Below are 11,552 nucleotides of genomic sequence, written 5' to 3'. Positions count from 1 at the left end.
ACAATATAGAGAATGTCATATATAAAACTACATATTTTTATTTTGTGTATTGTAGCCAGTAGTTTGCAAGTGACGTGTCGCGATTAATTTCTTCTTCTGGGTTTGGCGTTTCTGATACTTCTGGCAAGTACTTGTCAAGCCTGTGACTGTTTAACCTAATTCTTTCCCGAGCTCGGTTATGCTTGTACGTGGTGTGCCGACTAATTAAATGTTCTCGAAGGACCATCCAACTATTTTATTTTATTTTAACTATGATTCTATACTATGAGTGAGCAGTGTGCTCCTAGATTACTATTTGTATCGGTCTGTCCTCCAACGAGTCAGTTTTCAATCTGTGCTCTAAAACGAGCGTTTGATGCTCCTTCAGACGCTATAATAAACGCTGATTAGCTGATGATGAACAATTTCAAAAACCAATCAGCGTGTCTAATTATGTCGCCGACACCCTAAGCGCGCTTCTTCTTGGAAGGGTGGGAGACGGTCACGGTGGTGATGGGCAAAATGGGCAAACCGTACGTGATTTCCGACGGGTGATGACTCATCGGTACGCGGACCGTTACAAAAAAAATGTACCCTTCGGAAACTCGCGGTTTATGGCATGTCCTTAAGCTATTGAGCCCGAGAATATGAATATAGCGAGGTCGTAAACTAAACTCTCAAGAATCGGCACCGATTGATGTTGCGGCACTCAAGGCCGTGCGTTGCAGTCTGTTCGAGGGTTCCAGCAATAAATGAATGGCAGCGTATGATTTGGTATTTCAAGGAGAAAATGGTATTTTATTTACAAGTGGAAAATATGTTAATATTAATTACTATCTGAAATATTTGTAATTTCTTTCTGCAGCTACACAACCCTCCTGCATTTTCTATCTGTATATAACACGAGCAGGTAAATGAAGATGTTAAAGACCTCAATAAGACCCTTACTTGTAACCGTACTTCCAAAAGCGGCTTTTCCCAGAAAGAAAAAACCCTAAATTGTCCTAACTCAATTTTCAGTAAATACATTAGAATCAGTTTGACTTTCGCTGGATACAAGAATTCTTCGTACGGTCCTGACCATGGTTTCAAGTACTTATCTGCTCGTATTTCTGTCAATTTTGGCAGCTAAAACATGTTTACTTTGACGCCTAACCGATTTTACGATCTCGCTATATCATGGCCCCGACTATAACAAAATAATTTGCCTTCTCTGGGTATGTTGAACATCGACACATGCGAGTAATAAAGGAAAACATCGGAAACTCAAAAATAATTGTATCTTTCGGTCGTGCCATAAACCATGCCTGTGAAGCACTAACAGTACTGCTTTCACAACCAGGACTTTGCTGCCCAATCTGCACTTTTGCTTCAAACAGAATTTTATTGATTTGGTATTGAGCAATGGCTTGCATCCTCGAATTTTCAAGTTTTCACAATTTGCTGCCAATGCATTCTCTAAACGCGGAGAATTCGTCTCGCGGTTGAGAAATTATGTCTTTCATGGCATTGTATGCCTCAGCTAGTTATAGGCCCTCTGTTGATTTTCTTTTCTTTTTTTCATTCCGCGCGGTAGCTGTATTTTGGTCCAAATTTATTTTCACTTCTTCATCTTTCTTCTTCCGATTGTGGGATTTCTGAAATATAAAGAACATATTTTTTTTAAACCTTATACGGTATACCTCAGAAATAAGTAGACTGTAGATTTTTATGCATTTATAAGAAATTTAAAGGTGCAAAATTACAGAGTGTACGTAATATGAAAAAATATACAAAATATCCAAATTATAGTGTTTTTTATAATACTTGGAAGGTGAAATAATTTTCTACCCAAGTTCTACCTTTTTTTTACTATATTTTCAAAAATATGAATTTGCATAAAAATCCGCAGTTTAGAAATAAATAATAAAATTGATTACAAATATGAATATAATTACGAATACCGGAAGTTTAAGTTTGGCAAGCAAGCACGATGCAGCTAAACTTTCGATATTCACAGCTTTATTATTACCTGCAGCTTTATTCCTTATGAAATCTTTTGTTGTTCTGACTTTATTTTCATCCAACAAAACTGCCAAAATTTTTGTAACCCCCCACAAGGATGTCTCCACTTGATCCGTCTCTATTCCACATTTTATTTATCTTTCGCATTTCTACTTCTCCCTGCGATATTATGCCAGTAATATTTTTAATTTTCTTTCCACCTCTGTCCGTTCTGTGTTCAATTTTGAGGCTATTCTGTTCCATGCATAATTTATTTTATTTCTGCCTGTATACTCTGGAAGCTTAGGATTCGACAATATGGATTCATTTTCATAAAGTTGTATCAAAAATACAACTTTTTCGTTTGAACATTCCATTTCTGAAATTTCAACAAATATAGAAATTATTAAGTTAATTAAATCAGAGAGGGTCATCGCGTATTCGATTTTTACTTACCTATATGCGATTAGTGTAATAACACGCGACGGTACTTTAGGCCGCTGGTTATCGGAATAATTCCCGATAGCTTAGCTGGAATGAACTTGACTCTCGCGTGAGCCTTGCAATGCGATTTTATTTTACTGTGTGGTTCAGCGATCTGCTATTATGGTAAAACCATGGTTTTTAATGATGCGTTGGCGTGTATATAAACTGTTCATGGTTGCTGTTGTCGGTAGCCCAATTGGCTGTTGGCGGGTGGAGATGGAAAATGCATCGGGTGTGTCTATTTGTCGACCGTAACTGTTCTTTTTTGGGGGATCGAATTTGTTGTTAACATATTCGATACTTAGTAACGGTGTCGTTTATGGTTGAAACTTTCTCCCGCCTTTGTTCTATCGGTGTTTCCATGGGGGGTCTATGGTGGGCCGCTGAGCATCGGCATCTCGGTTTGGCGGCTAAACGTGACTAACACATTTTATTGCGATAATCCGTCAAACCAAGGATTTGTTGTGACCAGGAGGTCGTAACAGACTTTGTGTCGTATGAATATGAAATTTCGCACAGACGTTAGTTCCATCCCTACTAACGTCTAGAAATTGAAAAAGTCCAAGAGGAAAAATCCTTACCGCCAAGTTGGGGTTCAAGTATGGGACGGACGTCCTCGCTGATTCTCCGGCCGGTTCTGTCGGTTGGTGATTTCGATAGAGGGTAGATAAACTGGCTCGATAGAGGTATAAGCGTAAGCTTGGGTACTCTGAGCCCTTCTCAGGGCGGCTTGACACTAATTGTCGTATGAATATACCAACGACCGTAGCCGTGCAGTAGGTAGCGGACATATCCTCTTAGAACCACCGTGCTCCGTAAAAGCACAATACTAAGCGCGAGTTCGAGAGTTTGGCCATATAAGAAAGTGAGTGTGTTCACTTTTGATGACACGACTAGAGGAAACAAATACGTTCTAGTAATTCAAGATTACCTAACGCGATATCTAATATGTGAACCTCCGATCGACAAATCCACAGCAGCAATCGTGCAAGCTGTTTGGGCTTCATGGTTGAGAATATTCGGAAAGTTACGAGAAATACTAACAAATAACGCGAAAGAATTCTCCGAGTTTTGCAATACGATAAAGTCGAGACACACGATAGACTTCGGTCTGTCACCCATAATTCAATGGAAAAACTGCAAAGTCCCATTAGATACTAAAAGAATACATACGACACTACCAGACAGAGACTAATCCATGGGATTTAATGCTACCAAAGGCTATGCTAAACTACAACTGCACCATTAATCGAACAATAGGTTATACACTGTTCGAGTTCCAGTTAGGTTACGAGCCGAACAGCATATTCGACGAACAAGGCGAATACCTAACACTAGAAAACTTAGAAATCAAACAGGAAAACAAAATAATAGAGGCACGCGAGAATTTATTGTCTTCACCATCCGACACATCCTATTCTAACCTCGAACCGATTTCAAAAAGAGATCAAATTTTAATTAGAAACTACAATACGAAACCCTTTAACGAGAGATAAAAAGATGTTGTATACCGACATTATCTGTTTGTTTAGTCGTCCTATTAGATTTACAGCGTTTTCCAGGCACGGGTCTGGAAATTATTCGGTCCTTCGCAGCAGTTGTAAGTTTGGGAGGCCATCGAGCACTTTAACGTTTATTTAGAAGTTCGATGCTTTTCTTCTCGTGGCTCTCGTCTACATCTGTTTGTTATATTTTAACTTCTCGGGTTTTTGGTCTCCACCTTGGTATGTTTTTGTTAGCGACGAAGCGCTGCCCAGACTTATTAGCTGCTGCGTTTATTGCTTCGAGACACGCGAGTTTCCGCGCGCGTCACTCAAGGGTGCGGACGACACTTGAGAGTGACCGTTGACTTGGAGGCGTCCCTTTAGTTCGTTCTTTGTTTAATAGTTTGCCAATCGCGTATAGTCAACCACCTCCCTTGTCGAATCCGCGTGTCTCACCCCCGCCGAATGTATCCAGACCGAGGTATCTTCGAACTTTTTCCGAGACCTCGAAATCAGAATCCATTCGGCTAGCAACGAGTAACATTAAACTCTTCCAAAAAACAACGTAGAAACACGAGCAAATTAGTTAGTCCTCCGATACACGGTAGTGGTCCTTCGAATTTGTAATTAGTCGGCACAAACGTGCAAAATCAACGAAGCTCGAAAGATCGCGAGATCACTGCGAGTAGACTAAACACTGTTATTCCAAATCGCGCTGTAGATTTAAGTGTGAGCCTTCCATTCTCATTTTCTAAGTACATACTCGAAATTTCGATAACCAATGACTTCATCCTGTCTTCACTACTCATCCTCGAACCTCCACCTCCGTCTCATCCGCGAACTCTGTCCATGGTTTACGAAACCCTTATGAATCCTAATCCTCACTCCTCAAGATACCAACACATGTATTATACGTCCTTTCTTAAAAATCAGAGATTAGTCCTTTTAGCGTCACGCACGCCGCTCCGTTAAACTACCGAATAGACCGCTAACGATACATATTGTACCTTGTTAACGTGTCTCCGTTTCGTGATACTTGTACGGTTGACACTTAAGGGGGTATTCTAGTCTAGAGTTTTCCAAAAAATCGATTCTTTTTTACATTTTCTGAAAGTAGACATTTGCAGAAGTATAACTGTCGAAGGATTTTTGCGAATTCGTAAAATTGACGAAGTTATAGATGGTTAGACATGTAGCCCGTAGTCATAAGTATTCCATTCTCGTGTAACTGGTATGAGAAACTTTAAACGCGTTTTTCTCGAGACAATATTTTTCTAAATGGCTGACATGATATCTCAAATTCTTGTCGTCCGTTTGACTCCAAATTTTACATGCACCATCAGTGGATGTGCCGTTATCGTCTGAACCAGAATTATGCCAAAATATATATTTTTCTGATTTTTAGAGCCTCTGAAAGACGAAAAAAAGTCGAAGAAATCGATATTCAAACTTCAAAATGTCGTCATTTTGTAAATTTTCTCTATTTTCTTTTCATTCTCGTTCACACCATAGTCACAGTCGTACTAATCAAGAATCCTTTTAGTTTTTTCATTTCGGATAAACAGAATGGGCGGAATCGTGTCCGCCAGTAGGACCCTTTTTTTTAAACGAACCGTACTGAATGATATATAATATAATTCAGACAGTTTTGATTATTTTCACTTGAAAAAAATTGTGAATTTTCTTAAAACATGAATAAATATGTATGCAAAATGCCGATACTGAGAATCTTATACTTTCCTTCCAAAAGAATCCCTAAAAAGTACTAACAAATGACACTCTAGACTAGAATTCTCCCTTAACCCTCGTATTCCGCGGACCACCCGCGGAATACCATAGAAAACCCACCGGTTTTATTTTTTACCCGGTTTAAACATTTGTTCCACAGCGGCTAGCAATCTAGAGCAGATTGCTAGTACGTTTCAGGACATACAAGTTAGAAAGCTGTTTTTGAGAATGTCTCTTTATTCGTTAATCCCTTAAGGAATAGTTTCTTTTCCTAAACGTTGTTTACGACCTCAACAGCTAATTGTACGTGTCATAAAACGTGAATTTCTAAAGGGCTTCGGGACAGAGGCCCGGCAGCCCCTACCTGGGCACGCCGCGAGTCCCAGGCCTGGTGGAAATTCCCGTTGTCGTTTCAAATGTTTAAACATTTGCTGACCTCCACCCCCTCTTGTCATCGCCTAGTCCGCACGGAGCGTGTTGCGGACACACGAATAGGTCGGTGGCAATTAGGGAAAAATATAATTGGCTAGCACCGATAGCCAATAGGCGAAAAGGTCACCTCTTCAGAGTTTTCCTCCTTATGGAAAAAACTGGAGAGGACAGTCTAATTCCAAACACCAAACAGAACAGTCCACTTTGAATAAACAGGAGATACTCCACAAGAGTATCACGAACACATACAAGACAATCTCGCGTCAATCACTTTCACTGTTAACCTTGTAATACAAGAGTAAATATATATAGTTAATTTAAAAGTTAACTTCTCATACAATCGAATCATTCCTACCTCCGTAAAAGACCACGGTCCCACCTCGTAAGATGAATCATCATTTTGACTCAACAGCGATAAAGTCAGGCGGCTCAGATCACGTTTGGTACAGGAAATACACCTATTTTATGTATCAAATGTAAATAAACAAGAAAAATATATATAGTTGAAAGTATACGCATTTATACCCAATTTCTTCTTGAAACCCGTGTACAATAGAAATTTTGCTATGGGTCAAAATGACCCTGCATTTGTCTCCCGCGTTCGTCCAAAACCATTCGCCTTCCGAGGGTTAATAAACGATTACTATGATACATGGAGTACAACAAAGGTCCATTCGAAGTGTTAGTAAATACAAACAACCAGTCGGTAGGGATAAAAGAAAGTGGTAGATCGGTAAACTCGTCACAGGACAAACGTAAAATTGTTTAAACAAAATCCTAACAATCTTTCAGATGACGAGGACTAACTTCTGTTACGTACACAGACTAGCCGACACGGTGACGCCGAGTCTTTAGTCCATCGCGCACCCCCTAGAAAGCCCTTGAGATAGAGCAAACGAACGCATTCCGTTCCCAGGAAAATCCCTACACACCAAAGGGTCCCCACTACCAAATCTCACGATTTTGGGGGTATATAAGGGCCTGACTTTTGACGCTCTGGGGCTCAGTCTTCTACCAGAACGTTACTCTGCCAGTCGGAACGTTAACGCGAGCAAGATCGGGTTGTGTTCCCTTTCGAGCATAGAATTATTATATTCTCAATACGGTCTAAGACACCCCCGCGACTCGTCGCGTAAACTGAAAAGGAATATCCTCGCCAAGTCGAGAATAGACTGTTTAACTATTTAACTATCATTGTAACCGATCGTTGGATCGAAGTAACTTGTCACTTCTTATTTATACTAGAATATATAGCATTGTTAAGTCATACTCGCTCATTTCAACTAAACCTCTCCTCAGTAACGTTAGTAACGAATCAGCTAAACCCACAAAGATATACTTTTATCGCTCAAGGTACATCGAACATTACGACACGCCAAATCCTCAAACCGCCTATCCTCTGGAGAACGACGTATTAACATACGTTGAATGTGGGAATCTGATATTCCAAGAAAACAAAAACCTATCTTTACAAACAACATTTAGACCGCGGAAAACTACTAACCCCAAGCACGACGGTAGACGTGTCGATTCGCGACTTTTAGCCGTAACTCGGGATCCGTAAGAGCTAATGAAAAACCAAGCACACCGTTGTATTGGGGATCAAAAAAGGGTGAGATTTCGTAGGACACTTTTAGTTGTAGGAATTCTCTTTAACGTCGTAAATTTTATTTCTCGGTATTTGCCTCCACCATCGTGGTTCGAGAATTCGACGCCGACGTGCAGAATGCATCGCAGAATAGAACGCCGTAGAGATAACGAGAATCGGCCCGGTAGTTTTCTCTCCTAGCCACCTATTAAAAAGGCCTACTCCCCGAAACGTAGGTGGTGGTGATAGGACCGATGGTGCTCGTACCAAGAACTCATCGCCGAGAACCGCAACTGGCTACGCCACTACGGCCAAATCTTGTAAGGAAGTTCTTACGGGCCCCTCTCTAGCTCAAAATAACTTCCATTTTCCAGTTTCTCTGACACCCCTCTCCCGGATTGCAGGCGTACCCTCAGGACCTGACTAGCTTCCTTGTACAGATCTGTAGCAAGTCTCTATCAATTTTCCTAAATCTCAGGAACAAATTCTCAGCTTGTCGAAATAACATTGACAAGATCAAAGCAATACTTGAAGCTGTCCAGCTTCTTTTGGGTTGATTATCGTCTTCTGATCCCCCTTCTTAGGAAATTTCATAATTTAGAACGCACGTTCTTTAGTTTCAAAAATTAAAAAGCTTAAATTCTTCATGGGAAACAACAATATTGCCGTATTTACAATTCAAGAGACCTGGCTCTCCCAAGGCAAGAGTATTTCGTTCCAGGGCTATATTGTAGTTAGGTGCAACAGACTATCATCAAACACAGAAATCTCAAAATCACTCCCTTTGTTCTTCAGGTCACTGGGGCTGTTAACACGTTGAGTGCGGCGCCCAGTTTCCTATACTTTCCGCTCAGGCGGCAGCGCGTGAGCGTTTGATGCCGAACACTAAACTAGACCGCGCGACACAGCGCAACAGACGATTCTTTCTTTCACTGTTTCTTTTGTCGCTTGGACTGTGACAATGGTGCAGCCAATGCACATGTATACAATGTATAAACATAAGATATTGGGGTGGGGAATGCCAGAGAGACAAAAGAACGAACACCAAGAAACGATCAGTCCGAAAAAGCCACGGGAGTATAAAGATTCACTGCAGCAGAGAGAATTTAGCTTTACAGTGACTATTTTGAAAAAGTTTTGTTACCCATCAACTAAAAATGTTGAGAGGACGAAGAGATAATGACTCATCGAGTGAGCCATCTGTACCACGCAGACGTCGGCGTGTAATACCATTGCCTTCTTCAGATAGTGACAGTTCATCCGATAGTTCACTAAGGAATATTGAAACTAGTGCTCCAAAAGAGTGGTTTGTTCCGCGAGGCAACCAACCAAACATTGGATCTTTCACAAGTCCCCATGGTGCCAAACTCTCTAACAAAAAAGTGCAAAATTGTAGAAAAGTGGAAGATTTTTATGGCCTTTGTGTCACGGATAAAATATTTAAACATATAAGCGAACAAACTAATATTTATGCCTCACAAAAAAGAATCGCTTCCAAACGTGTCGAAAAATGGGTTCCAACAGATTAGGACGAGATAAAGCGGTTTTTTGGACTGATTTTGTGGATGGGATTGGTAAAACTCCCATCTTTGAATTTGTATTGGTTCCAGGATCCATTGTTTATTCAAACATTCCCGCGGAAAATAATGAGTAAAGACCGATTTCAAATTCTGTTGAGAATGTTGCATTTTGCTGATAATGAAAAAGTGGATGCTTTCAACCGTCTCTCAAAGGTCGAATTTGTGATAAACGAATTAAATACAAATTTAAAAAAATATTATGATTCCGTCCATTCCGTGGACGGATCATATTTAGACAGTACATGAAACAAAAGAGACACAAATATGGGATAAAAATATTTAAATTGTGCTGCGATAATAATTACACTTATAACTTTCGCATTTACACCGGTAAATCATTGGAAAAGGAAAATACAATACCCACAAATGTTGTCATGAATTTATGTGAAAATCTGTTTGATAAATTACACCGGTAAATCATTGGAAAAGGAAAATACAACACCCACAAATGTTGTCATGAATTTATGTGAAAATGTGTTTGATAAAGGCCATATTTTATACACGGACAATTATTACACGAGTGTGAATTTGGCGAACAAACTCATATCAGAAAATACGTATTTCGTTGGTACTCTTCGACCAAATCGCAAAGACAATCCAAATGAAGTTGTAACTGCCAAACTGCGACGCGGAGAAGTCATTGCTCAAGAAAACAGTAAAGGAATTACGATCATGAAATGGAAAGACAAGAGGGATGTTTTAGTTCTTTCGACCAAGCATTCTGACGAAATGGAAAACGTAACAACAAAAACAGGGGTTTGCTGTAAATCAAAAATTATTATTGATTATAATAAGGGAAAAACGGCGATTGATCTGTCTGATCAAATGGGTGCTTACAGCAGTCCACTTAGAAGATCACTAAAATGGTACAGAAAACTAGTATTCGACCTTCTTTTGAATACTGCCGTTGTGAATGCATTACATATGTTCCAAAATGTAACAGGAAGAAAAATGTCAGTTACAACATTCCGAAAACAATTGGTAGATGTTCTCACACGACATTCACACGAGGAAACTCCAATTAGGGCCGATACAAGTAGACGTATTCACAAATGTCAAAAGAAAGAAGGAAAGGCGCATAAAGTTCGAAAATACTGTGCTGAATGTTACAGCACAAACACAAAAATGTTCGGACGCCAGTTAGCGAGGAAAATCACAAAGCAAGTTGTTACATACTGTAATGTGTGCAAATCACAGCTACATCTTTGCTTAAAATGTTTTAATAAACTTCACTAAATTTTAACATAAATTTTTTAATTGTCATTAATAATTTAACCCTTTAATGCCGGTCTCATGCACCGATGTCGACCAAACGAGAAGTTCGCTGTCAGTCCCTAGAATCCACGCCGTCCAAACGAAAAATCTACTGTCTGGCCCCAGGGACTGACGCCGCTTAAACGGAAAGCTCACTGTCAGTCCCTAGGGACTGACGCAGCACTCAACGTGTTAAGTGGCTCAAGCTTTAAATGTCTCTTAGGTCGCCGGCGCTCAATGTGTTAAGAAGAAAAATGTAAACTACAAATGTAAGGAGGCGTATTGGATATTACATTTGTATTTCCTAATATATAAGTGTGCTGACACCTAGCGTATGATGCATCGGGTCGTATCCCCGTTCCTTTGTTTTAATTCTCTACAGAGTAGCATTCCTGGAGATGCGAATTAGCACGTGTCGCGGTGAAATTAAGAAAGTGAATATTAGAGATATAAAGTAGGACGGACAATTGTACATAATGAATTGTACATAACATTCAATCCTTTTGATTCATATACATAGAATTAATGGATTCAATGAATTGTATATATAGGTATTCAGTATGCGAGGACGAGTGAGTGACCTTTGGGGGTTTAATGCATGTGGGGAATTTAGGGGAAGGGATTCAATAGAGTGAATGAATTTGTACATATACCGAGGGAAGGGTATAATAAGATAGGGTAAATTTAGGTAGTGTGTAAGGACAGGGACAAAAAGAAGCAGTGACTTTCGCGAGTGTAAATATAGTGTTTATCCAACGATACAAACTGCGCCTAACCCTCCCTGGAAGGCGGCCACCCAGAGTCCCATTGGGAGGGCGTACCGACTTGGGGGCGACTGCCATAGCTGGTCCCAAGCCCAGTTGAGAGAAGTAGAGGGGCCTAAGCTAACTTAACCTTGTTGCCACCGGCCACCCAACGCCGGGTGCGGGACGCCTATGTCGTAAGACGGATTCCCTGCACCCGGGCTGAGGCACTCCAACTCGGCGGTGGTTTCGGACCCTAAAAAAAAAAAAGGATCCAAGCCTGGCGGAAATTCCA

At 40.3% G+C, this 11,552-nt stretch overlaps 1 protein-coding gene across 1 annotated transcript; it reads left to right on the top strand.

Moving 5' to 3' along the window:
* Nucleotides 1-8,837: 8,837 nt before the first annotated feature.
* On the top strand, nt 8,838-10,496 carry LOC108577706 (piggyBac transposable element-derived protein 4-like). The gene is given in 3 exon segments (XM_017940897.1): nt 8,838-9,465; nt 9,468-9,628; nt 9,690-10,496. Coding segments are annotated over 3 exon segments (1,596 nt in total).
* Nucleotides 10,497-11,552: the final 1,056 nt, after the last annotated feature.

The sequence above is a fragment of the Habropoda laboriosa genome, unplaced genomic scaffold (assembly GCF_001263275.1).
Source record: "Habropoda laboriosa isolate 0110345459 unplaced genomic scaffold, ASM126327v1 scaffold874, whole genome shotgun sequence".
Taxonomy (NCBI): Eukaryota; Metazoa; Arthropoda; class Insecta; order Hymenoptera; family Apidae; genus Habropoda; species Habropoda laboriosa.
Note: the sequence above shows the minus strand (reverse complement) of the source record. Positions and strands in the feature narration are given on the sequence as shown.